The following is a 23,219-nucleotide window of genomic DNA, read 5'->3' as shown; positions in this document are numbered from 1 at the left end:
GGAGTATGTTAAAAATAGAGAGTAAAAAATCATATTAAATCCGCAGGATCAGGAAAATTGTTTGTAAACTATGCAGAGACTGGGTATGACGCCCGATCGTAGCAGATGTGACTTCAGAGACAACAACCAGACAACGCCGTGCAAAATACAACAGACCAGAATGCTTTTTGCTTTTTGGGTCGGGGTTTCCAAAATTCAAGAAAGGTCTCTGTCTTAGGCGAAGAGATTCTCCTTGCCAGCGCCCTCGGTTTCGTACTCGATCTCAATCCGAGGACCCTTCTTCCGGGGCTTAGCCTGGGGAGCAGGGCGCTTCCTCTTGAAGCCAGGCGCAGGCTTCTTCTTCTCATCCTCGCTGTGCTCGCTAGCATCTTCTTCGTCGCTCTCTTCATCACTGCCCTCATCCTCATCATCCTCGTCGTCATAGTCATCACTTGAGTCACCCGACTCCGCACCCAGCCAATCTTCAATATCTTCCAGATCCTCCTCCTCATCAAGATCGCTAACGTACTCAACCTCACCAACACCCTCTTCCTCCTCCTCTAACTCTCCATCATCGAGATCCTCGTCACGCTCACCCTCGCCCGCGCGCTCCAGGCCGCGAAGCACCTTCTTCCAGATACCCTCCTCCACGTTCAGCGGCGCTTCACCATACGCACCACTGCGCAATCTCTCAATAAGCTCTCTCTCAATCGCCCGCTCAACCTTAGCTGCTGATTCAGCCTTGCGCTCACGGGTTTCCTCTCTCCGCCGAATCTTAGGCGCCATCTTCGGCACAATCTTCTCCCCCAGTCTCTCCTCCTCTTTAGCCAGCTTCTTCATGCGAATAGCCACCTGCGTCAGCCTCGTAAGACGCTGCTTGCACTTGTGTACCAGAAACTTAGGCCAGTAGATCAGTCGCTCGTCAAGCTGCTCCAGCGCCTTTGCGTAGTTCGACGACAGCCTTATCCGTTCCCACCATTTACTGGGCATGTGCGCGCGTTCCACGGTCTTCATGTAGAGGTACATCACGCCCGTTTCGGGATCCGACCGCACTGTAGCATAGCGGGAGTTGGCCAGCGGGCAGGACTGGCGGTTGCAGAGACCGCTGACATTGTATTCGTTTCGGCAGAAATTTTGGCCTTTGGTTGTTCTGGAGGTGGAAGTGTTAGTTATTTAATGTACTATGTCTATTTTTTATTAAAAAATTTTGTCCTTTGTTTCCTCGTTCGCATCGGCTTGTTTCGTTTCTCCGGCGGAAGATATGCAAGTATTTTTTTTATCAGTAACTTACTTTAGTTTATAGGAACAGAATTGCTGGTTGATAACCTGCCAGACAATCTCATCCGACGACATCTTGACTAGAGCCGGCCAGGAATTTCAAAATAATGGCCTAAACCGCCGTGGTTGGGAGAAACAGTCTTTGCTATCCGGCTAGACTTTGCGAGAATGATCGATTCTGCCGCAAAAAAAAGTTGCCGCAGTGATCATCACGTGAGAGTTTTCTTATCGATAAGACTTGGCAGTAAGTAATGGCAGGCGATTGCAAACACATCAGCTTCAACTGGTCAATATCGTTACAATTAGTGGAATGTGCCTGGTACGATATAACTGAGAGCTAGAGGATCACTTCTATTGGGGTATATGTATTTCATTCATGATTGTCATTATACTCTATGATGAAAGAAACATTCTCTCGAGATGAAAATCGCCTCACCACTCCTCCATCTGCAATGGGCCTCCGTCCCATTCGGTTCCTTCTGGTAACTGCCCACCAGCCGCAGCCATCTCGGCTTCCTCGCTGGCACCATTGAGCATTTCCTCACCTGCAAATCCCCAGCCCATTGCTTCGAGCTCCCGCACAAAGAAATCGCGCTCCTCTTCCATGAGTGATGCGCCCTCCTCACCACCCATTACATCTTTATACCGCCGCAGGTGCCACCAGTGTGTCAGGCCACGGAGTGCTTGTTCGAGCGGCAAGGCTTCTTCCACCTCCGCATCGATGTCTGATCCTGCCAGCCAGTCATCTCGCAGCTCCGGACGGCAGTAGAGGTAGATGGCGGTGATCACACGCATGTTGCTTTGCCGCCATTTGCGGCCACAGTAAGGGACCTGTGATTTGAAGAGCTTGAGGGTGTAGAACCGTAGATGCGGGTCCGGTATTTTCAGCCCTTTTCGAAGGATAGTACTAGATTTGTATTGCACCAGCAGCAGACATCTGTGGGCTTTGTCACGGGTAATCTTCTGCATGATGTGCAAGTAATTGATAGCCGAGAAAAAGTTGCGGAATGAAAACACCTTGATCGGCTCTTTGGGTGGAGGTGCGGTAGGGTATCCCAGCTCGTCCACCTCAGGACGAGGAAGATCGGGTTCGTTCAAAAACTCTTCAAAAGCCTCCTCCGGGGATTGTACTCGTACGGAAGAGTTTCCTGGATCTACTTCTGATCGATGCCGAGCAATTGGGGGAGGGGCCGCCTCATCCCCGCTCGATTCCTCGTCCGAATGCGATGGTTCTGGAGGTTGGTCCGAATGAAGAAGACAGAAATGGAAGAAGCTTATTCTTGTCAGTAATTCTGGCTGGTAGATCTTAATCGAAAGGGTGCGTACCCCAGCTCCTTGCGGTCAAACTTCTGTGCCACAGCTTGATCAATATCTTGGTGGGCAAACATCTTCAATATCAACGGCAGGTAATTGGAATCGAGCAACAACTGCGTCATATATTCAAATTTCAATATGTCTAGGCTCGGTCAGCAATGATACCATTCCATCTGCGCTAGGGTTATAAGCGTACGAGATCTTTTGAACCACTTTACCAGAAGCAACAGAGATCCTGAAATGGCTTTTCCAGTAATCTCCCGAAGCCGAATGTTGTCAAGTTCCTCAATAGCAGCCTCGGAGTTCAAATCCTCGGCGATAGACGCTGGCCCAGGACCGGATCCATTAACGCCGTAACTATCGCTAAGCACATATTAACCCAACTTTCAGTACGACTAGAGCTAGGGTCCATACCTCATTCCTTGGCCACCTTGGGTCTGGTTCACCATAGCACTGACATTTGTCAGAATTATCTTCAAGAATACAATGGTGATGGATTGCAAATGCACAAGCGCTTGTGTCTGGAAAACTTGTCAGCCCATGTATTACTGAAATACGGGTAAAACTCACATAGAAGGACTCAACGGCATCCAAGCGCCGCTGGATATCTTCATCGTCGGTTTCCTTGCTGGCCGACCATCCTGGAGTGTTCTTTTTTTCCTGCTTCAAATCTAAATCTTGAAAGTCCTCTAGGAGTTCGTCAGGAATATTCTCATCGGATGCGGTCCCACTATCATCTAGGTACCAGCCGCGATCATATTTCATGAACCGTTCTCGCTCTTCCCAAAGTTGTCGCATCGCTCTAGTCATTTTCACGTGTGTCGAGAAAAGTTTGCCGGCCTCGATGATTGAAGCTGGTACGTCACTTCCCTCCCACCTCTTGCCAACGAGCACATCTTGAAGCTCGGTTGTGCCTTTGCCGCCGATGTCGTTGCTAGAAACATCTAAAGGTGGGTACATGAAGGGGAAGTTTTGGTTCGTCTGATAGTTCTGCTTTTTTCCCGCTTTACCCCCTGGACCAATTGGCGATGGAGGCGGAGAAGGTGCAGGTGTTGCTATGTGGACTGACTGATGAAGGATTGAACCATTGCCACCTGCAACAGATGGGCCGACCCCAGAAAAGAGTCCATTAGACGAAGCTCCTCTGCTGGGATGCTGGGGAAGAGGAGGGAGAATAGAATTGTTCTCTAGTTCCAGAGGAACTACAGGTGGTGGCGGGTTATAGGCCGGGTATTTAGAAGTAATTTCCTGTCGAAAGATATGATAATCAAGAGGCGATGCAGTCAGAAAAGGCGTCCTCCGAGACGTATCATCCTCCCTTTCCTTAAACGTTGGTTCCAATTCCTCCTTGGCTCTTTTCAACTCATCACTGCCGCCAAAGAAGAGGAGTAAAGACTTCCAAAATAAGAGGATTATCCTCGTAAGCGGGATGTTAGCAGAGTCATCCCACCGCAGGCGTGCGATAACTTCAACCAGGAATACCAGTAGATTCGGCTTCAGGCCAACCAGGGCATTCCTTAACGGTGTGTGCCGCGGATCTCGGGCCTCTTGTTTCCTACTGACCTCCACGATCATGTAAAAGGTTGTAAGGATCAAATTCGCCTCACGCTCCATGGCAGCGAGAGATGCTGGGTTCGTGCTCTCAGCCCCAGCCCCAGCAGACTCACTACTATAAGAGGCGCGGTTTCTTTCAAAAACGCAACATAGACACTCGAGCAACGGTGCCAGGCCTGAGCTTTCAAGAACCAGGTTGGCACTTTCCTCGATCCAACGGATTTGTAATGACTTAGATTTCGGGACCTCTGCGGTTTCCTTGGGAGACGGATCTTCAGGATAATCATCTATAGCTCTTCCAGCAGTGGTACCCCATACACCAGTAACGATATAACAAACGACTTCCAGGGCTTCAAGTCGCACCGAGACCTCACGATCTCGTATGAAATTTACCATCTGAGCCATGAATGCCATTCGCTGATCATAAGTAGCATCTATCCAAGATATCTCCAAGAATTCTGCGTTCTGAGTCTCGAGAAAAGATGCCCACTTCTTCTCAAACGATGACTTCATGCCCATTAGCATAGCTCTGTCAAACTCGCTGTACTGGAACCATTCTTCGACCTCTTCCGCAAATGGCTGAGAATCGGCATATTCAAATGCATAAGCAGGCTGTTCAATCCTAGGCATCTCCTGCACGAATTGCCTGAGCTGTGCAAGACTTAGTGAGTCCGTGGGTCTTTCTAAATTCTGTTGCACTGGAGCTGGTGGTGGAGGCTGTAGAGGCGGCGGCGGAGCTGCAGCATCCCGACGTAACTCCGGTCGCCGATGTGGTTTTCCAGCCTCCATAGGCACTTCACCTGGGGCAGACGGCGTGCTTCCTGAAACTCGCTCCTGCCGTAGGCCCTCAGCGACTTCTTCCATCAGCTGATCGTCTGAGACAGGAGAGATATCTGTCCCTGTTTGGTCGACCTCATCTGCTTTGACAATGTGATGTTCTGGCATGGCCGTATCGGTAGACTCCGATGTATCATCCATCTTTTAGACTCTGAGAGCTTATCTCTCGTCTCATGTAACAATTAAATGTAAAATGTGCAAGAATATCTGGGGTATCTGTTCTTGGCAAACAAAAAGAAAAGAGGTAAGATAGGTGTTAACGTTATATGTTCTAGTGGTAGTCCTGGGTGTAGAAGTGGGCAAGGCCTGACATGTTAATCAGTAAAGTCAAGGAGACATGATGGAGTCTCTTGGCGGCTTTAACGAAGCACAGTTCCGCAGCATGCTTGATAAAACGATGGCCACGCGACGGAAATCCGTCTCAGTTACCCATCTACGGGTGAGACCGATCACGTGCGAGGCACCGCGACGGAGGTATATCAAGGTACCGACCGGATTCAAATGGTATTTTGAGCTGCAGCATTCTACTGCTATTTGTTATCTCTCTAAACGTACCTCAAAATGATTCTACGATATATCTTTTGCCACGCGCATAGCAGTAATGCGTTCCCATTGAATACAATACAACTGGACTCTCACCTCATTAACCATATATTTAATTTAGTACGGGACCCAGCATATTCCCATTTGGGCACATGAAGGGTCTTGTAGCTTCTAAAGGTGCATATCCTAAGCCCGAAATATCCGTTATCATGTGTAAGCATTATAAGAACTTTCCGAGAGTCATACCAAGGTCTTGTGACTTTTCACATGTATATGGTGTATATATATTAGCGAGAATGCTAATTAGATCCAAGGGCATTGCGATCAACACGTTGTAATCCCTGTTTCAAAATCTAATGAACGAAGTATACGTGGCTCAAGTACTTATACGGTTCAGTCTGTTTTCGGAGACCGGTGATCACTACTAATATGTCCACGACGCTTCAACTTCCGCTTTGCTTCCCATTTTTGCCATCCGGCCTCGGCTAGATCTTCACTTACCACCAGATCCCGTAGTCTCAACTGCATCGATATGGTCAAATCGAGTAGCCAGTCAATCCAGCCATGTGTCCGGAGGAATGCCGTGATAAGGAACCAAGCAACGGCACACCCAATACCAGCACCACAGCCTGCCAAAACCTGTTTGGGTGTATGGTAGTTCAGATATATACGACTGATAGCCACGGCACTGGCGCCAACGCTCAAGCCCATGGCAAGTACTATCCGTATGAGAATGTGGAATGATGACTCGGCGTGCGTGGGATTATGTCGAAAGATAAGGAACAGCCCCAGATAAACGGCGAAGTAGGCGACAAATTGTGCATGGGATGATGGCATGCCGTATCCTTTACCAAGCATTTCTGTGTCAACAGTTCCACGTCAGTGTTTGAACCCAACCAGGTCTAGTCATTTACCACTTGACGTACGTTTCGGCCTTTCCTCTTGAATGATTCGCTTTAACACAAAGTTCAATGCTTCACAACCCATCTGGCCTGCGAACATCAATAGCACCTCCACCTCTCTTGTCGCCCAAACAAGAGTGACATAGGTCACGCATAATGCCTGGGGGACTAGGGCAAGCCAGGCCGACAAAAATGAGAGCGGGTCGTTCGGATTCTACCATAAATACACATGCCTCATCAGTTCCTCGACCACTCGAAAACGCGTGCGGAGATCAGAAAGAACTTACATAATGGACATGCGTCAAAGACAAAGATGCCAGGGGCGTGTCAGTCATGTTGATGAGAAGAAAGCGCCAACAGAGATTGTTTTATATTTTTATCTAATCTGATGTTTTCTTTTTCTTCTTCTCTCGCTTTCCACTTCCTTAGGTGTTCTCCGGTTCTCCGTTTGAGGACCACAATAAGATAAGGTCCGACTGATAACAAGACGGGAGTATTGAAGCAGCAATTAATAGATTCAATTTATATGCGAAGAGATGAATGAACAAGCAAATATTATTGACCGACAAGCATTATGGATATAGAAATATCCAAGGACTACCCAACCCCCCAGGACAGGGACTAAGTCTTGAGAATCCCGGTTGTATAATAATAAGCTTGAATGCAAGCCGTGGTTAAACTAACAACAGCCCAAGAACTTTCAAAGATGTCACATGCTCGTCAGGCGGGAGTCCGTGTCCCTCGCCGCTTTTGCCTCCAGGTCATGGGGAGACGGAGTTGCACATGGTCAAAGCGGCAACGCAAAATGAGGGGGAGGGGGAAAATGGTGCCTCAGGTTGCAGAAACATCATTGTCAAATGAAATGATGAGAGCGCGCAGAAAAAGCAAATAATAATAAATTTGAATAACTGATAGCTTAGGGGGGGAGAAAATCTAAAATCTAAAAATAAAAAAAAAAGTCTCTTCTAACAAAATACAAGAAACAAAAAGGACTCGGGCAGCAAACCATGCCTGAAGTTCCTTCAAACCACATGCTTTTTTGTCGGTCTATGAGTTGTTTTGAATTCCTTTTCTCTTTCTCTCTTCTTCTCTGAAGTCACTACACTTCTTGATCTGCAACCGAGAAATCAAAAGAATTCATTAACAACTCCATCTTCCACTATCCTTCTTTTCCCTTTACCTTTAGCCAAAACATGACGCACTTCTCACACGTTCAATCCGATATCTGGTTCTGTCTTTCTGTCTCGACCAAGATACTTCTATCGCAGACCATTCATTCTGACCTTCACCACTGCCAGAATTTCAACCGCCTGACAGCTCCATTTCCTCCCTAATTACGCTGTCTATCACAATCTGTTGCAGTACCTGAAAAGTAAGAAAGGATTATGGGTCCCTCTCGCTCGGTTCTTCCATATCTTCGCCGTTGCCACAAGAATGACATCCAGCCTTTTTGCAGCTTATCACTGTTAATCAATAACTGGTGATTTACTAATCGATGGTTTAGCTGCATATTCGTCTTCTTAACCTTTCCCTGGACTCAAGTCCTCTTTGAAGACTCATCGGCACCTTTCCCCGTCGCAGACACCCTCACCCAGAAATTCTCAAAGGCATGATAGTTTTAAGCGGTACATATACCATGGTTGTGTCAGGAATATTCCATTAAGAAATCTGCCTCGCCACCTCTTATCAACCACCACCCTAAATAGAGAACCGACTTGCACATCCACCTCTTCCTTCCTTTTGTGGCGGCCTTACCCTAATATGACTGATACCGAGTTGCTTGATGACGAACGCTCTGTCGAGCTGTCGTCTATCGCGGCCATCTACCCGGAAATCAAGATCAACCCTTCGTTTCCGTTCAAGGCATCTCTAGATATACCCGTCAATCCTTCACCACCTTTACGGATCGGTTTCGAGCAATATTCGGAGACTGAACTTCCAACAGTCCTGACTCCGCCCACATCCCTTGATGCTAGTGAAGTTGGCTTGGGCTTTGCAACCAAAACAGTTGATGGAGGCGCCACGGCGAGCTCCGATGATGATGTCCATGTCCTTTCGCACCTGCCCCCGCTTTGTTTGGAAATTGAATTGCCCGGTGGCTACCCATCAGAGCAATCCCCCATCATCAAGCTTAGCACAGATCCTGCGTGGCTGCCCTCTTCGATCATCTCCAAGCTACTAGACGATGGGAAACACCTCTGGGAAGAATGCGGGAGGGACCTCGTTGTATATACCTATATCGATCATCTTCAACAGTTAGCCGAGACGGCTTTTGGTATTGATGACATACCCGACGGAGAAGTTAGGCTCCCACGAGAGCTCAAAATCGCACTCTTGGATTTCAACAATAAGGCCGAGAGAGAGGCGTTCGAGCAGGAGACTTTTGAGTGCGGAGTTTGTCTTGAGCCGAAAAAAGGGGTAAACTGTCATCGGCTTTTACTTTGTTCGCATGTTTTTTGTGTGCCCTGTCTCCAGGACTTTTACAATACTTGTATCACGGAAGGCGATGTGGAAAGTGTCAAATGTCTGGCCCCGGATTGCGGCAAGGAAGGCAAGTCCGTACGAAGCCAAGAAGGGCAACCCAAAAATCGCAAGAAAAACGAGCGGACCCTGAGCCCTAGTGAGCTACTGCAGATTCCTCTGGAGCAGGAAACCGTACAGCGTTACGTCTTTTTGAAGAGGAAGAAGAAACTTGAAGCTGATAAATCTACCATATACTGCCCTCGGCAGTGGTGTCAAGGTGCAGCTCGCTCGAAGAGGCATCCCAAGCCTATTGACCCTATGTCGGATGATCTGGATCCCTCCGATGATGAGGATGTAGGACTTGTGTTCGACCCGAATGGGGATGAAGCTCAGCTACCTCCTATGGCGGATCGGGTAGCTGTTTGCGAAGACTGCAACTATGCTTTCTGCTGTGTGTGTAAGAAAGGGTGGCATGGTGAGCTTGTACGGTGCTTCCCCCGCCGAGAAGCAGAATTATCTGCAGAGGAAAAGGCAACAGAAGAGTATCTAAGGCTGTACACATCGGCCTGCCCAACGTGCGATGCGCCTTGTCAGAAACGCATGGGCTGCAATCATATGATCTGTTTCAAATGTGACACACACTTTTGCTATCTCTGTTCCAGCTGGCTTTCGGAGGACAATCCTTATCGCCATTTTAACGATGGCAACAGTTCATGCTACAACAAACTTTGGGATTTAGAGGGTGGTGATGGAATTGACCCTGATGGAGCAGAAGCTCTCCACCAGATCCCAAATGAATTGCTAGATTTCGACGACAGCAGCGATGAAGAGGACCAACCTGCCTGGGATTTTGACGATGGTGATAATCACTTTAGGCGCCAAGGCCACCCTCCGCCTCCTGCTCCGGCACCACCTCGTGTCAACCAGAGAGCTGGTGGTCTAGGGCGCCGCGAAGGGGGACGCAACTTGAATGGCTTAGATGCAGCAGGCAGGGCTGCAGCGGCCGAGAGACAAGCACAGGCACGGGCAATGGCTGAGGTACGGGGTCAACCTGATGCTGAAGCAATTAGACGACCAGGCCTCCAGAGATTTTTGGAACTGGTCCAAAACGATAGAGAAGATGAATGGGATAGTGACGAACTAGATGACGATTTTTGATGCATGCCCTGCATGTTCGAGAAAGAAGTCTCCTTGGGACATCTCTGTTTATGTGTCAATGCCCAACTTATGTATGATGATCACGAGGTTTTGCATCTATATCAGCGCATTCATCTATTTTCTTTGGAGCGTTTCTGTTTTATAAATGTGCTATAGTTATATATGTGACAAACTTGGATCCCATTGATGTACACGATCGGTATGCTATTTTGAACTTACAAATACTAACAACCTCGAAATTCAGCAAACCATATATTTGAAAACAATACTGACGTAGTGGACCACCCTCCAATCCGTTTCGGTGATTGTGTTCAGACAACAAGGTATCCATCTTCATCGCTTTCATCGTCCGCTGTGCCCGTGGGGGACCAGTTGTACCAGAATTCGTAACTCATGACAGTATGGTCCGCAAAGAGAAGCAACAAACGATAGCGCCGAGATGGATTCCAACCACGCCAACTCTCCTCCGGTTGATAGGCACGAGTAGCCCTGGCATGGCACTCCGGCAAAGTTGGAAAGGTTTGCTGCTCTTGTTCTGGGATGGTATTAACATTGCTGCTGACCGTCGGCGTGGACTCTCTGGAGACTCCAGTATCGGACACTTCAGAAGGGGTACGTAGATCATCGCTCGAAATATTGGATGATTTGGAGTTGCTTTGCAAAGGCGGGTCAAGTTCGTCATCGGTGGTTGGCTTATAGTGGAATTTCAGGCCATCCCCGTTGGCATCGTGGGGAATGTTAGGCACGTCAGGAGGTATCTCAAACCCTTGCATTGGACTGACGCTCATGCCTAGGAGAGGGATCAGAGGTCGGTCGCCGTACTTTTCCTGGCTCTCGAATGGAACGATCCAGTCGACTCTGAATGACAGGCCATTGGCTTCAGACTCGGTAAGGGTAATCACTGCGGCACGGCCTTTTTGCGAGGCGGCCACTACGATTCCATGTTCGGGGATATATTTGACCATGTTGAAGCGGTCGCATGCGTCTCGAAGCGATCCAACAATGTGGGTGAATTGCTGCCGAAGGGGTGTGCCACAGAAAACAGTTGCGCGAGAGGCAAGTGGGTTAGGGATGAGACGGATATCTGTTTGGGAGAAGTGAAGGATCGGAAAGTTCGCATGTGTTGGAGCTGGAGTCGATGAAAAGTCTATTAGTGACTCCCTATGTCCATAGATACTAGGATCACTGGGAAAGGCACCGCGTGACATACGGTTAAAGACTTGGTAAGCAACTGCTTCGGAAGTCGATGTATCATTGCCCTCTGAGGCATCGTCGTCTGCGTCATCCATTTCGATGTCCTCAAAAGGGCTGACCTCTTCTATCGAGTAGTCATCAAAGTATTCTTCGGCCCCGGGGATATCGCCACCTAGAGCTTCCAGAAGCGCCACCTGAAGAAATTCAGGCGTTGACAATGGGCCGTGAAACGAGGCATTATCGGTCTGATGTGCTGTGTCATCTACTCGACGGAAGGCCCTATTATCACCCTGGATTTCGCCCTCTTGGCTAGAATCTTGCTGGAGCCCTGTATATGATTCCCCATCAGAACTTGCATTAGAGCTCAAATTATCTTCGAACACAGAGCCGTCAACAGCACGGTGACTGAATGCATCGGCGGAGTTTGAAGGCCGGAGGTTTCTGACATCCTGGGTGTCACTGGGTTCTGGAGTTTCATCTGCGCGTTGACATTCCGCAAATGGACCATCGTACACGGCACGACTGATAGACTGGCGGGCACTATTTTCTCTATTAATGCAGCAATCTGGCCCAAATATGTCAGGTAGGATCGATTGTTCTGGTTCAGCCTTAACCGCAGGAGGAAAATAATTGTAGAGTCGAGACGCGTTAGGCACTCGGCTGCTCAACTTGGTCAGGTCCAGGATCGGTCGACCATTCTCTAAACGACGGTGAGGATGACCACCGCACGCATCCTTCGTCGATTTGAGTAGATGAAAAGTACGTGGGTCAAGGGCTATGGCTGACCAACCACGCTCTTTACTACCTCGTCCGTCAGTGAAAGCTTATCAGAGACAACGTTCCAAGACAGGCCTTACTCATGATTGAATGTTTCTGGGAAGTATTTGAAAGAAGAATCGCCGAAGTGGTACACGTTAAATGGGCCAGGGCCCTCCCAGGTCTTCCAGACAAAAACCTGATTTTCGATATCTGTACTGACCATCCATGTTCCATTTGGGTCAAGATCACAATTCAGAAATGAGACAGATGGTATGTTTGTAAAGTGTCCGGTATAAGTTAAGCGCATGTTCCGTTTTCGGTGCTTCGCAGGCATCAACTGTCGTAGCTGTTTGAAATCCTCATCGCTCTTTATTTCCAGCCAAGTCTGGCCGTAATCAGTGAGATCCCCCTCCTCCCCTAAACCCTGACATGTGTCGTTGCCCTTGCCAGAAGCAAAATTCACAAGTGCAAATGCAAAAACAGTGACAAGGCCTGTGTTTGCGGTCACTGCAATCAGGCGGGAGAACTTGTGTATGGCTAGCCCCCAGGCGCTGGCTTCGACATATTCGACAAAGAAAGGATCCACTTGGGAGCCATCGAAAGGGCGGTGCTCCTTACGTTCTGCAGCCCGCTTCAAAGCCGAGAAGATAGCCTCAACACGATAGCCGCAGACATTGCCCGAATCAGTGACCAGCAGAAGGACCTCGTCGCGCCCCAGATCATCCACAAGGATATTATTGATGGCGTGAGGCATATGTGGTGATATATACCCGCTGCTATAGGGGTCCTTCATGACAGGAGTTATTATCATCTCAGGCCTGGATCCCAGTGTCTGAAACGACCCAGCTGGCTCCCAGACATAGATTTGATGGGTATAGGCCACAAACAGAAGATTGCGACGTTGAGAAAGAGCAGCCTTCAAGCTTGTTAGTAAAGGTCGTCATACAGAAGTGATGCTGCACTATACCAGATTATTCCGCCATGCTGCACCTTGCGGAGGAAACGAGTCTGGCGCTCTGCTGTGTCGCGCAACGCCTCAGTCAGTACTACTCCATGACTGCAGGAACAATGATAGGATACTTACGAAGAGAACTAGTCGAACTGTCAGCTGAAGCATGCCCAGGAGGAAGCAAATCTAGTGACTCATAAATCAACGTACTCTTTTTGCCCCTTTCTCGACGTTCAAAGGTCTAAGATGTAGGCCTTCTCTGGCGCGGGTTTTCCGGCCTGGAGGCCCATCGTCAAGATTAAATTCCATTGTTACTATTCGCTTCCACCTGAGAAGGTGGTATGGAGAAGAACCAGTCCAAATCAACTATCAGTAAACTAATAGGCTATGATTCACAGGTGGAAATATAAAGTGAAGGTGGTGAGGGCGGAAGGATATGCTCATTAGAAAAGCACGAGGGGTATATTTAATTTAATGTATCAGATTCAAGTGTGACATCACATGAAGTTTGAGGAGGCCTATCACTTTGCAGACCATTTAGCATCTTTGTGCTGAATTCCCATAGGGAGGAAGTGACAAGACGTGCTCACAGTCTCCCTGGTCTACTATTGAGTCCTCTGTCCGAATATGAATCTTATGGTTTGATGAAGTCAGCCAACCCTGTTGATCTGCCTCAGGCTGTAGCGTGCACGTGCCACATCGATGGTGAAACTCTCTTATCAGACATAAATCCTAATAAATAACAATCTATTCTAACACCCTTTCCGGTTTCATATGAACAAGGACAACTCCTCAAGGCATCTACGATGGATCTCGTCGCAAGCATCCGCAAAGAAGGTAGCCGGTAGGCTGCATATTCCTACATCATCCGTTCTTATGTCCGCTAGCTAACCTTACTCTTGCTCTAGCGGCGGTCGCGGCGACTTTAAATGGTCCGATGTCAAAGACTCTTCGCACCGTGAGAACTATCTTGGCCATTCCGTGATGGCCCCTGTTGGCCGCTGGCAACAGGGTCGCGACTTGATGTGGTACACAAGGGCAGACGATAGCGAAGAGGATAGGATTAGAAAAGAACGCGAAGAGAAGCAACGTGTCAAGGAAGCTGAAGAAGAAGCCATGGCCCGAGCTTTGGGTCTGCCAGTTCCGGAGAAGCGCGCTAGTTCTAACGCCAATCTTACGCCGTTGGGCGATAAAGATGTCCAGAAAGCAGTCCGAGATACGACCGCGGGAGAAGACCTAGCGATCGACGAAGCGGGCAAGGGAATCGGGTACGGATCTTTTCGTGGGGGCGCTGCCTCTCTGTCCGGCACTGTTGGGGATGATAAACTTGAGCCTGTCGGATTGGACCCCCGCTCTGCAGACAAGCGGAGGCAGGGCAGTGATCGTAGCAGGAATCCAGGGAGAGATAAGAGGCGAGATCGTTTGAGTGATAGAAACAGAGACAGAGATAGGGAACACAGACACCGTAGGCATCGTGATGAGCGCGAACATCGTCACAGGAGTCATCGGCATAGGTCTCGGTCTCGGTCGCGAGATCGCCGAAGGAGGCGATCGCACTCACGGTCAAGAAGCAGAGACAGGAGGGGTAACGACGAAGGCAGGAGACGCCGAGACGACCATCATCATACCCGGGATAGAGATTCCCACTACCATCGTCGGCACTGAGTTCTTCAGTCTTCGGAAATTTGCTTTGTCTACATACGGAGTTGGGGCGTTCGTGGAGAAACGATAGTGTACAAGTAGTAGTATTCCCTAACCTAAACCATGCGCTATGCAGCGACTGTTGCTGTTCTATAGCTCATCATGCCCCTTGCTCTCAGTCGCAGGAAGATCGGGCATCGACATCATCTTCACCACCATACTAGTCCACCCAGTGAAATGCTGCGTCCGCTGTCCCTTACCTGTTTCTGGGTTATACTGTTCCCAAGCAAACCCGGTCGTCTTCCATTCCTTGAAAACATTCTCAACTACGTTCTTCCGCAGCTTGGAGTACATTTCACGGGCCTGTTCTTGATGTGGACCAGGGGTGATCGCAATGTCCTAGGGTGGAACCGTTAGTTCCAATGTGTGGTTCGTAGAGCTTTGGGCTACTCACATAAAGGTTCTTAAACACCAGATAATTGATGTTGATCCATACAGGGCTCCTCCAATAATTCTCAGCAGTCCCGTAGAACTCATCCTTCTTACTTAGACTGCGAATGCCAAAATCGCTCCAGAGCTCTTCTGGGTCGCTAATCAAGTCCAAGATGGCTTTTAGTCGAGGGCTATCAGAGCTCACCATACCAGTGAGGAAGGGGAAGATGGAGATGTATCCCTTGTGACAGACATGAACACTTTCCTCGTACTCGTCAATAGTCGCATCACAGTATGTTTGCGCCTGTTCGTCCCAGTGGAGGTCATCGACATTCCGTTCAATTGCAGTTTCATAGTATCTGAACTCTTCAGCATCTTCAGTCTCTCCCAGCCTTTCAGCAATTCGTCGGAGAGAGCGAGTCATCATCCCCATCCAACTGATCAAATCCACGTGTAGCTCACCGGGGTGTGGGGGCTGTGCTCGAGGATAATCGTCCAACCCAGATGTTAGGATGTGCTGAACAGACCGGCCCCGCCAGCGGTATGCCTCCTTGGTAGAAAAGGCCTCTCGGTCGTACGACTTAATGTCACCTCGTTGAGTGTTCCTATACCAGAAATAGTGTTTCTTCAGGAGTGGGTAAATTGAACGGATATAAGCTTCACCCAACTCCGGCTGTTGCACATAGGCAGAACGGAGACGCTCTGCGATAAATTCAGGAGATTGTTGGACAGAGATATTCTTGTTGGCATCTAATTTATCGAGGAACGCTTCCAGAATAATGAAAAGGGTTGGAGGGTTGGCGTAGTGAGGGTACTGGACGGTAAACTCGGGTGGAACTTTGCTGCGCGCCTCAGAGCCCAGGATTTGCTCCCGAGCAATCCACCCATCCTCGTCCATTAAGCTTAACCAACTCTTCACGATTTCAAGCCTGGAAAATGTCAGTATTTCGATGACGATAGGATAACCGGCTAACAAACGCAAGATCTGTATCCCATTCAACGACCGGAATCAGGTGAAAACCCTCATCCCAGAGAAAGCCTCTGGGGAAGAAAGGCCGAGAGGGAACACAAGTAAAGAGATCCTTTGGACCTTCAAGGACAGGTTGAGCCCGAGCCCTTGCCTCCGCCGTTTCTTCCCAGAAGCCTTCATTCTCCTCTTCGTACTCAGGCGCCGCGGAACGGTCAACAATGTCAGTACCGTGGAAGTAGCCTATGCCACCAACGAGATTGGAAAGCATTGACTTCGAGAATTCGGTATATTTGTCGGAATCAAAGGGAGACTGCGGGGGAAGTATCTTGTCGAAGCGCTCAGCAAAAGCTATCGAAGCACTTGTAATTTCTTGGGTAAGAAGGTCGGCTGTAACGTATATGATCAGCCTCAATTTTCACATGATCCAAGGGAAAGGCACTATACATGTCACAGGCTCGGGCGAGGACCCAGAAGAGAATAGGATATCGAACTGGGATCTGTAAGCAGACTATTTGCAAACCAAGAGATCTCCCATTTACCTCAAAGGCACCTTTGAAAACCTTCTGCACAAGCTGAACATTACCATCACCTGGCGTATTCTTGATGGTGAAGACTTGCGATGGGGGAGGAGGGTTTTCCGCTCCATACTTTTCGATGGTTTCGCTTACACCCTCCTTCATCTGCGAAAACAGAATCACTAGACGAGAGATCAGCTCTGGATCGGACCTAATAGATGCTTGTAAAAGATTGAAAAAACATACCTTTCGTCTGCCAGGTGTGCTCCGGGGGTATTGTCAAACTGGACACCAAGGTACGGTCCAGTGGTTTGTCTTCATAGCTTGGGTGTTCATGTTCCGGGTACTCATTGGTGCCAGGGCCCTCAGTCACATCAATTGTGAAGTCCCCAAGATCAGAGGTATAACCAGCCAGCTTCACATCTCCCTCAAAACCACGCGAGTCGTCAGACTGCGTGTGAAGACCCAAGTTACCAAGCCCCTCCAGAGCACTGTAGAAGACGACTGTTGTAGGCTGATCCGGGAGTGCATCATCCCGAGGGACACCTTTGACTCGGGCAGCCCAGCTGCCTCCATGCTGTCCACCGGGGACCTTGATAAAATCAATTGTCAGATCCAGGGTGTTCCCAGCGTCGTGGATTGTTTGGCGCCCGCCCTTCCGAATATCGTACTCGTCCCATCCATAACCCGCCATGCCTTCATTCTGTTCGCAGGTGTGTCTAAAGTCTTGAAGCGGGCCAGGGTTAGTGGGACTACCAACAGAAGGGAATGAACGTAGCTAATGGGATATGAAAGACAACTGTTCGGGACACATACTGGACTGAGCCGTGGCGTAATCATCTACTTTCGCCCACATCAAACCCGCGGACAGACTGTTTGGAATCCGAGGGGCAACCCCAAAGTAGAGGTTAGGCTTATAAGGACCCCATAATAGCGACTGATTGTTGGCTCGCGCAGCCTCCTTAGCTAGAATCGATACGTCATTATCTATGGATGCCGCAGCCACATAGAATAATGATGTTGAAAGAGTGAATAGTTTGGAAAGATGCATTGTCTAGACAGAAAGCATCAAATTAAACGATAGCCCACGCAATTGGAGGCGTGAACATAGAGAATGGCTATGCCACGGCGGAGGTTGATGTTACTATCTATTATCTGGCATTTCACTAGTGGAGGAAGAGCTCCCCTGTCATTTATTTACCCGCTCGGTATTTTTAGCTCCGCTCCGCACCTTACGTGGCCGAGCATATTTAACCTTGAAGACCACACATGCTAGAGATTAACCCGAGGAAATGCGTATACGTCACAGACAAAGTCCCTTTACAAAGGAATAATCTAATTGGAATCCTCTATACAATCCTTTAGTCTAGAGATAGTTCCTCGGATCAAGCGACCCGATCTTCGCGCTCTTGGCTGCGCCATTGAACACAAACTCGCTGATGAGCTTTCCTGTGCCTGGCGCATTCTGGATGCCCCAGCAAGTGTGTCCAGCCGCAAGGTACAGTCCTTTGGTTCCAGCATGGCCTACCAATGGCCCACCACGTGCAGCAGTCACATTAGGCAAGTAGCAGGCTTGACGCGCACAGACTTGTCCATCACGTAGCTCATCAGAGACGCTGCCCACCTGGTTGATGATATCCTGGCACCGCTCTTGGTCTACCTCAACGTCTGCGGTTGTCTTCGGAAGGGGAACAGTATGATCACCCTCTCCACAACAATAGACTGTATCGTCAGGGCGAGCATAGATCTCTGGCGAGGCGACCGTTGGACGTGAGGACTTCGACGGGTCAAAATTGGCCGGTATCTCTATATTAGTGAAAAGGGTATATCCACTGATTGGCCTTGTCGGCCGGATCACGACGCTATGAGCACGTGTTGCTGATATCGGGGCATCCGGCAGAACCGATCTCGTCCACGGACCGGCAGCGATAACAACATCGGTTGCAGGGATTGTCTGTGATTCGCCGTTCTCCTTACTTGCGTATGTGACTGACTTGACAGAATCCCCAGAGTAATCGATACTTGTGACTGACCCAAGCGTAACCTTTGCGCCTTTCTCTTCGGCGAGCTTTGCGATGGACGTGGTGAAGAGATAAGGATGAACTTGAGCGGTCTCCCCCGGATCACTCATGCTTTCGTAGCCTCTGACACCCTCTGGCTCAAGCCAGTCAAGATCACTGGGCACCCTTGCGGTTTTCAATTTACTCAGTGCAGCTGTACTCCGTTTTTGTAGGGACACTGAGCTCTCACCCTCTCCTTCGCCCGCCTTTCTCTTCTCGCTGAGCGGGCGACCTCTGGCGATAAGCTGACCACAGTTCACCTCTCTATATCCCCAATTTTCTTTCCCATTGTGCTCCTTAGCTAGCTCCGCGTGCAATTTGTAGCTCAATGGTACAATGTTGTCTGGGTATGCCCATAATGCTAAAAGACCGCCTGCTTTGCCTGAAGCCCCTCCTGCAATCTCTGTTGCCTCTATGAGGGTCACCGAGTGTCGGGAAGGATCAAAAGAAGGATGTCTTGTCAAATAATACGCTGAACAACATCCGATGATACCACCACCTTGGACGTAGTTGTTAGTCTCTGGTGTGTATGGGTCGTGCGGGGTTAAGTCTCAGTAAATTAAAGTCGATTCATACCAACGATAACAATATCCCGACGTTCGTTTGGGGCTGCCATTTTGCAGTACGGTGCGATCCTAAAGCCTAAAGCCCTTAAAGGAGCCACTGTTGTTGTTGTTGTTGGGGGGGTAAGGAGACGTTAACGAGTTTTGGAACGGGTTGAGGTGGGATATCAAGCAATACTTATTATACAAGCGCATACGTCACTACAAGTCATGTGCCCGGGCAGGCTAATGCCGAACATTAGCATACATAGTTAAAGGTAGTTGTGTCATCTCGTTGTCACTATTTCTTTGGTTTGTGCAAGGACAAGAAAAACATCTAAACCCTGTCCAAAACCTTGCGCGAGTGGAAAGTGCAAGAGAAAGTAAACCTTACTCCGACAATGCATATGGCCATAGTCAAAACCCTAGCTAAAGTTGGTCCCGCCTTAACAGATACGAAAGAAGAGCAGAAAGAGGAAAAAGGAGAAAAGGGTCGAATAGTAACGGATAAAGGTAATTGATCCATCCTTCATCTTGAAGGACTGAGTGGTCGGTTGAATCCTCCTATACGGTTCATATACTGTCTGTATTCCGTCTTCTTCTCCTTTCGCACCCCGTAGACATCGTTTCCAGGTACCTTGGTATTCTTTGTGCTTCTGAAATTGGTGAATCCCATGCTTCGACGCATCATTTCTTCCACATCGCCTTCCCCAGCAACCTCGATGTCCATATCCATTTCGTCTTTGTACCGATTTGGGGTCCTCAAGTCAGCGGCACCATTCGGCTGTGTTCGGTGGTCTTTGCGATCATTCCTGCGGTCTCCCCTGGATCCCCGAAGAGGTGGTGTCCTGGATCTATCCCTGTTTCCGTTTCGAAGAGGGGAGCGAGAACGGTCACGGTATCTGTCCCCTTTTGAAGGGTACCCTACAAGATTCGAATATCAGCGCTTGATCCAAGCAGAGAATCGTACCACATAGCATACCTCGCTTATCATAGTATCTGTCGCGGCTAACGCTTCTCTCTCTGTCTCTCCTGTCGCGATCCCGATCGCGGTCTCGGCGATCCCTAGACCTACTCCTATCGCGCCGCCTGTCCCTTCGATCTCTTGAGCGGGAACGGTATCTTCGATCATCGCGCGGTCCTTCTCGTCGCCCATCATCCTTTAAGTTTGTTTCACGTCTAGGACTCCTATTATACTCCGAGTCTGGTTCAGGAGAACGCGTCGGCCGGTGGTCATCCATATCCCACATTGTCGAGCTATCAACCCGTCGGGCTCGCTTTGCGGGCGGTTCGGCCATCCTTGTATGTAGGGAACAAGGTGTTATCTAGTCAAAGAGTCTGAAGATGCGATCGACCGAGAATAAGTTAGAGTAGTAGAGTTGCTGTCTCTGTAAAACACCAGCTAAGAGGTTGACCGGGAAAAATCGAAATAAACGTGACAGGGTTTAATAATATGTTAATTATTTCATCATTATTTGTTTAAAATGGGTATCAAATGCTTAGAAGACGATAGTGCTGAAGGTTGGCGTTGCACCCGGATTGAAATTGAGACCGTGAAGATATTACGGTTGCCGAGGTATGCCAGTTGCGCGATCGGCCCCAATCAAGTAAAATTTAATTTCTAGTAATCCTGAAACACAGACATATCAAAGAGGAGTAATACTAAGCATCATTGACCATATGCCAATCTTTACGCATACCACCTTATTTCTATCAGCCTTAAGCTGTGCTCACAATAGTATCACTCTTCTTTTCGTAGTATCAACTTTTCAGTTTATTTCCGTGACCCGTCTTGATTACTGGAGAACGAAGGGGTCATTTTGTAATGTGAACAATTTTAAGCTTAAAGTAAATGTTACTAACAATCGGCCCACCAAAATAGTAGCATGAATTCTCGATCGCTATTATATCTACCTCTGTTTTCTATCATTGTGAGTGATACAATAGTTTTATACAATCTCTCTCCCAGAATACGAGCTATAGCCTTCCAGACACTTCTCAAACATTCCTCTAGCATTTGTTCAAGGACATAGGAGGAAATATTAGTAACTTCCCAGTACAAGTCTACAACGGCAAGAAATACAGACTTGACTAAAGTTGAAAGGAGAAAAGTTAAGAAGAGCATGGTAGATTACTGCGCTCTAAGCAAGAAGATAGAGGTAGTATATATTTCTTTTTGTTTTTTTATCTTCATCCCCCGCTCCATATAGCCCCTACCTAATACCCAACGCCCATGCGCGATGGGAGCATTATCGGAATACTTCTGATACTCCAGAGTAGATATTTGTCAGATTGTAGATTGTCATAACTTCCTGATGCTAAAATAATAATCCAAGACCGTGAGAGAAAAGTAACTAAATTTGGGCTAATTCCAGCTTGACGGATGACCTTTTAGTGGCCCATTTTCGTGCTTGCATTTAAAAAGCCTGGTGCCTGCAAATCAATGCCTCACAGATGCATGCTGCGCTTGCCAGTTGGATTGCAGGCTGGCATTTACGCAATATTTTTTACGGCCCGTCCCGCCGAGCCTCAGACTAAGTCGTCAACGGCAAAGATCACCAATTCCTGGGAAATCTTTTATGCCCGATGTCTCCGACCCCTCATACGCACGAAAAATAACCCCGCTATTCCCTAGATCTACTAACGCAACTACCTAACATAGGTGTTACAGCTTCCTCTGCGTACAGCGATGGCACCGAATCTTTCTCATAGGCAAACGCATAATTTACTCTTGATCTCAAAGCTTCTAAGTCTGAGAGATACAGCTTCTCCGCTGACCCTGCTCTTGGATTCACTCGAACAACCAGCTACCCCATTGGTTAAAGAATATATTAGGCGTGCAAAGGTACGTTATATCTCCTACTGTACTTCTTATGTTGTACTTGCTCGATTTTTTTTTATCGGACTTGGGCTGGCTAGTGTCTACTCCATTTGTTAGACTCGAGGGTTGGGATACGTCATCAGGTCTTCAGATGGACAATTGTGAACTAGCCGTAGGCAGGATAAAGCTAAGAACTAGTACAGATCTCCAAGGTCCATGTCACACTTATTGCTTTTGAGACATTAAAGCCATTAGATGGCGTTGATGCATTCGTTTCCGCCCGAAGGAAAAGCCCCTCACAGATAGTTAAGGAAGTTGGTGCGGCTTACCAGGCTACTGCAGCCAAAGCCTCTTCTCCTCGTATGTCACCGCGGGCTAGTCTGAGTATTAGAATTATTAATGACTATGACTAACAAACAATAGGGCGTCTCATCCTTATAGATTCCATTAACCCACTTCTACTCTCTAAAACGAACGATGCACACTCCCAACTATCGACGTTTCTTAGTTCATTCCTAATCCCCCCGAGTCCTTCAGCACCTAAGGTTGAAGTTTCGCTCGTCGTGACTTTCCATCAAGATGTTCCAAGCCCGCCAGCTCAATCCCCTTATTCGCCATCATCTCTTTCAATGCTGATCTATCTCGCAACGACTATCATAAGGTTACATTCATTCTCACACATACTAGCGCAGAAGGCTGCTCGAGATCGTAGTCTAGCTGCTCCAGTTTTTGGACTCGAAGAGGAACAGGATGGAGTACTTTTAGGAAGATTGGATAAGCCGATTGGTAAGGACTCGACCGAAGGCATCGTTCTGGAGATGGAACACAGACGCAAGAGTGGGCGTGGTGTTTTAGAGTGGTATATATTACCCCCGGCATCACAGTACTCGCCTCAACATTTGAAAGAGGTTGTAACGCTGCTTGACGACCATCCTTTATATCGTCCACCGGAGGAGCCAGAGGCCGGAGCAGGCGAAGAAGAGCCAGAGTCCACTTTCGAATTGCGACTCACCGACAGACAACGGAGAGAAAGAGAGGGGGTGGTGCTACCATACTTCGATGCACAGCAAGGTGACGGCCCAGGAGAGGGCGGGCGCATTTTGTACGACATGGGAGAGGAAGACGACTTCGACGAGGAAGAAGATGAAATATAAGTGGGCACGTACAGAGGTTGTTCTCGACGCACCTTCTTTAGTGAATCAGCGCAGGACCATCTTCTACTATCTCCCTTACGTCCTTAAGCTTGTTATCAGCTGGTGTTCCCAATCGTGCTTGAAGGGAATCCAAGGATATCGTGTACAATTTGTA

The 23,219-nt window shown here is 48.4% G+C and overlaps 10 protein-coding genes across 10 annotated transcripts; 3 read left to right on the top strand and 7 right to left on the bottom strand.

The window, feature by feature from the left end:
• Positions 1 to 33: 33 nt before the first annotated feature.
• On the bottom strand, positions 34 to 1,401 carry BDV27DRAFT_20716 (ribosome biosynthesis protein MAK16). The gene is made up of 2 exons (XM_032076016.1): positions 1,271 to 1,401; positions 34 to 1,129 (listed from the first exon to the last, which is right to left on the bottom strand). The coding sequence occupies exons 1-2, from the start codon at positions 1,330 to 1,332 to the stop codon at positions 214 to 216; spliced, it is 978 nt and encodes a 325-aa protein (XP_031932177.1). The 5' UTR covers positions 1,333 to 1,401; the 3' UTR covers positions 34 to 213.
• Positions 1,402 to 1,621: 220 nt separating this feature from the next.
• On the bottom strand, positions 1,622 to 5,339 carry BDV27DRAFT_121344 (FAR11/STRIP family protein). Its single transcript, XM_032065344.1, has 5 exons — positions 3,142 to 5,339; positions 2,986 to 3,092; positions 2,768 to 2,934; positions 2,584 to 2,713; positions 1,622 to 2,530 (listed from the first exon to the last, which is right to left on the bottom strand). The coding sequence occupies exons 1-5, from the start codon at positions 5,101 to 5,103 to the stop codon at positions 1,690 to 1,692; spliced, it is 3,207 nt and encodes a 1,068-aa protein (XP_031932176.1). The 5' UTR covers positions 5,104 to 5,339; the 3' UTR covers positions 1,622 to 1,689.
• A 455-nt stretch (positions 5,340 to 5,794) lies between these two features.
• On the bottom strand, positions 5,795 to 6,826 carry BDV27DRAFT_121343 (phosphatase PAP2 family protein). The gene is made up of 3 exons (XM_032065343.1): positions 6,695 to 6,826; positions 6,432 to 6,621; positions 5,795 to 6,365 (listed from the first exon to the last, which is right to left on the bottom strand). The coding sequence occupies exons 1-3, from the start codon at positions 6,740 to 6,742 to the stop codon at positions 5,899 to 5,901; spliced, it is 705 nt and encodes a 234-aa protein (XP_031932175.1). The 5' UTR covers positions 6,743 to 6,826; the 3' UTR covers positions 5,795 to 5,898.
• A 943-nt stretch (positions 6,827 to 7,769) lies between these two features.
• BDV27DRAFT_20659 (RBR-type E3 ubiquitin transferase) lies at positions 7,770 to 10,184 on the top strand. Its single transcript, XM_032076015.1, has 2 exons — positions 7,770 to 7,779; positions 7,912 to 10,184. Exon 2 carries the CDS (start codon positions 8,169 to 8,171, stop codon positions 10,026 to 10,028), a length of 1,860 nt encoding a protein of 619 aa, XP_031932174.1. The 5' UTR covers positions 7,770 to 7,779; positions 7,912 to 8,168; the 3' UTR covers positions 10,029 to 10,184.
• Positions 10,185 to 10,339: 155 nt separating this feature from the next.
• On the bottom strand, positions 10,340 to 13,239 carry BDV27DRAFT_153359 (uncharacterized protein; the record flags this gene model as incomplete). Its single annotated transcript, XM_032071767.1, has 5 exons — positions 10,340 to 12,023; positions 12,080 to 12,897; positions 12,949 to 12,997; positions 13,066 to 13,073; positions 13,141 to 13,239. The coding sequence occupies 5 exons, from the start codon at positions 13,237 to 13,239 to the stop codon at positions 10,340 to 10,342; spliced, it is 2,658 nt and encodes an 885-aa protein (XP_031932173.1).
• Positions 13,240 to 13,736: 497 nt separating this feature from the next.
• On the top strand, positions 13,737 to 14,662 carry BDV27DRAFT_153358 (MMtag domain-containing protein; the record flags this gene model as incomplete). The annotated part of the gene is made up of 3 exons (XM_032071766.1): positions 13,737 to 13,774; positions 13,839 to 14,314; positions 14,370 to 14,662. The coding sequence occupies 3 exons, from the start codon at positions 13,737 to 13,739 to the stop codon at positions 14,660 to 14,662; spliced, it is 807 nt and encodes a 268-aa protein (XP_031932172.1).
• Positions 14,659 to 17,607, bottom strand: cwh41 (mannosyl-oligosaccharide glucosidase). The gene is made up of 7 exons (XM_032076013.1): positions 17,305 to 17,607; positions 16,735 to 17,214; positions 16,513 to 16,670; positions 16,418 to 16,463; positions 15,982 to 16,360; positions 15,026 to 15,932; positions 14,659 to 14,970 (listed from the first exon to the last, which is right to left on the bottom strand). The coding sequence occupies exons 1-7, from the start codon at positions 17,537 to 17,539 to the stop codon at positions 14,722 to 14,724; spliced, it is 2,454 nt and encodes an 817-aa protein (XP_031932171.1). The 5' UTR covers positions 17,540 to 17,607; the 3' UTR covers positions 14,659 to 14,721.
• Positions 17,608 to 17,773: 166 nt separating this feature from the next.
• On the bottom strand, positions 17,774 to 19,245 carry BDV27DRAFT_121336 (NAD(P)/FAD-dependent oxidoreductase). The gene is made up of 2 exons (XM_032065342.1): positions 19,125 to 19,245; positions 17,774 to 19,047 (listed from the first exon to the last, which is right to left on the bottom strand). Exons 1-2 carry the CDS (start codon positions 19,162 to 19,164, stop codon positions 17,855 to 17,857), a joined length of 1,233 nt encoding a protein of 410 aa, XP_031932170.1. The 5' UTR covers positions 19,165 to 19,245; the 3' UTR covers positions 17,774 to 17,854.
• A 148-nt stretch (positions 19,246 to 19,393) lies between these two features.
• On the bottom strand, positions 19,394 to 20,615 carry BDV27DRAFT_121335 (SNUT3/LISCH7 family protein). Its single transcript, XM_032065341.1, has 2 exons — positions 20,073 to 20,615; positions 19,394 to 20,014 (listed from the first exon to the last, which is right to left on the bottom strand). Exons 1-2 carry the CDS (start codon positions 20,386 to 20,388, stop codon positions 19,620 to 19,622), a joined length of 711 nt encoding a protein of 236 aa, XP_031932169.1. The 5' UTR covers positions 20,389 to 20,615; the 3' UTR covers positions 19,394 to 19,619.
• A 1,105-nt stretch (positions 20,616 to 21,720) lies between these two features.
• On the top strand, positions 21,721 to 23,219 carry BDV27DRAFT_20624 (Elongator subunit IKI1). The gene is made up of 3 exons (XM_032076012.1): positions 21,721 to 21,935; positions 22,115 to 22,271; positions 22,335 to 23,219. The coding sequence occupies exons 1-3, from the start codon at positions 21,780 to 21,782 to the stop codon at positions 23,063 to 23,065; spliced, it is 1,044 nt and encodes a 347-aa protein (XP_031932168.1). The 5' UTR covers positions 21,721 to 21,779; the 3' UTR covers positions 23,066 to 23,219.

Source organism: Aspergillus caelatus (assembly GCF_009193585.1).
Source record: "Aspergillus caelatus strain CBS 763.97 unplaced genomic scaffold BDV27scaffold_15, whole genome shotgun sequence".
In the NCBI taxonomy this organism is placed as follows: Eukaryota; Fungi; Ascomycota; class Eurotiomycetes; order Eurotiales; family Aspergillaceae; genus Aspergillus; species Aspergillus caelatus.
Note: the sequence above shows the minus strand (reverse complement) of the source record. Positions and strands in the feature narration are given on the sequence as shown.

Bases quoted from the DNA above. Each gene is read 5' to 3' on its own strand.
- BDV27DRAFT_20716 (XM_032076016.1), bottom strand. From the start codon at position 1,332: ATGTCGTCGGATGAGATTGTCTGGCAGGTTATCAACCAGCAATTCTGT. The intron at 1,130-1,270 runs GTAAGTTACTGA...TTCCACCTCCAG, and splicing joins TTCTGTTCCTATAAACTAAA to AACAACCAAAGGCCAAAATT.
- BDV27DRAFT_121336 (XM_032065342.1), bottom strand. From the start codon at position 19,164: ATGGCAGCCCCAAACGAACGTCGGGATATTGTTATCGTTG. The intron at 19,048-19,124 runs GTATGAATCGAC...ACTACGTCCAAG, and splicing joins TCGGGATATTGTTATCGTTG to GTGGTGGTATCATCGGATGT.
- BDV27DRAFT_121335 (XM_032065341.1), bottom strand. From the start codon at position 20,388: ATGGCCGAACCGCCCGCAAAGCGAGCCCGACGGGTTGATAGCTCGACA. The intron at 20,015-20,072 runs GTATGCTATGTG...CGAATCTTGTAG, and splicing joins CAGATACTATGATAAGCGAG to GGTACCCTTCAAAAGGGGAC.
- BDV27DRAFT_121344 (XM_032065344.1), bottom strand. From the start codon at position 5,103: ATGGATGATACATCGGAGTCTACCGATACGGCCATGCCAGAACATCAC. The intron at 3,093-3,141 runs GTGAGTTTTACC...CAAGTTTTCCAG, and splicing joins ATGCCGTTGAGTCCTTCTAT to ACACAAGCGCTTGTGCATTT. The intron at 2,935-2,985 runs GTATGGACCCTA...ATATGTGCTTAG, and splicing joins CAAGGTGGCCAAGGAATGAG to CGATAGTTACGGCGTTAATG.
- BDV27DRAFT_20624 (XM_032076012.1), top strand. From the start codon at position 21,780: ATGGCACCGAATCTTTCTCATAGGCAAACGCATAATTTACTCTTGATC. The intron at 21,936-22,114 runs GTACGTTATATC...GAACTAGTACAG, and splicing joins AATATATTAGGCGTGCAAAG to ATCTCCAAGGTCCATGTCAC. The intron at 22,272-22,334 runs GTATGTCACCGC...AACAAACAATAG, and splicing joins AGCCAAAGCCTCTTCTCCTC to GGCGTCTCATCCTTATAGAT.
- cwh41 (XM_032076013.1), bottom strand. From the start codon at position 17,539: ATGCATCTTTCCAAACTATTCACTCTTTCAACATCATTATTCTATGTG. The intron at 16,464-16,512 runs GTAAATGGGAGA...TACAGATCCCAG, and splicing joins TTTTCAAAGGTGCCTTTGAG to TTCGATATCCTATTCTCTTC. The intron at 15,933-15,981 runs GTTTGTTAGCCG...GACATTTTCCAG, and splicing joins GAATGGGATACAGATCTTGC to GCTTGAAATCGTGAAGAGTT.
- BDV27DRAFT_121343 (XM_032065343.1), bottom strand. From the start codon at position 6,742: ATGACTGACACGCCCCTGGCATCTTTGTCTTTGACGCATGTCCATTAT. The intron at 6,622-6,694 runs GTAAGTTCTTTC...TATTTATGGTAG, and splicing joins CTTTGACGCATGTCCATTAT to AATCCGAACGACCCGCTCTC. The intron at 6,366-6,431 runs GTACGTCAAGTG...CTGTTGACACAG, and splicing joins TCAAGAGGAAAGGCCGAAAC to AAATGCTTGGTAAAGGATAC.
- BDV27DRAFT_20659 (XM_032076015.1), top strand. From the start codon at position 8,169: ATGACTGATACCGAGTTGCTTGATGACGAACGCTCTGTCGAGCTGTCG.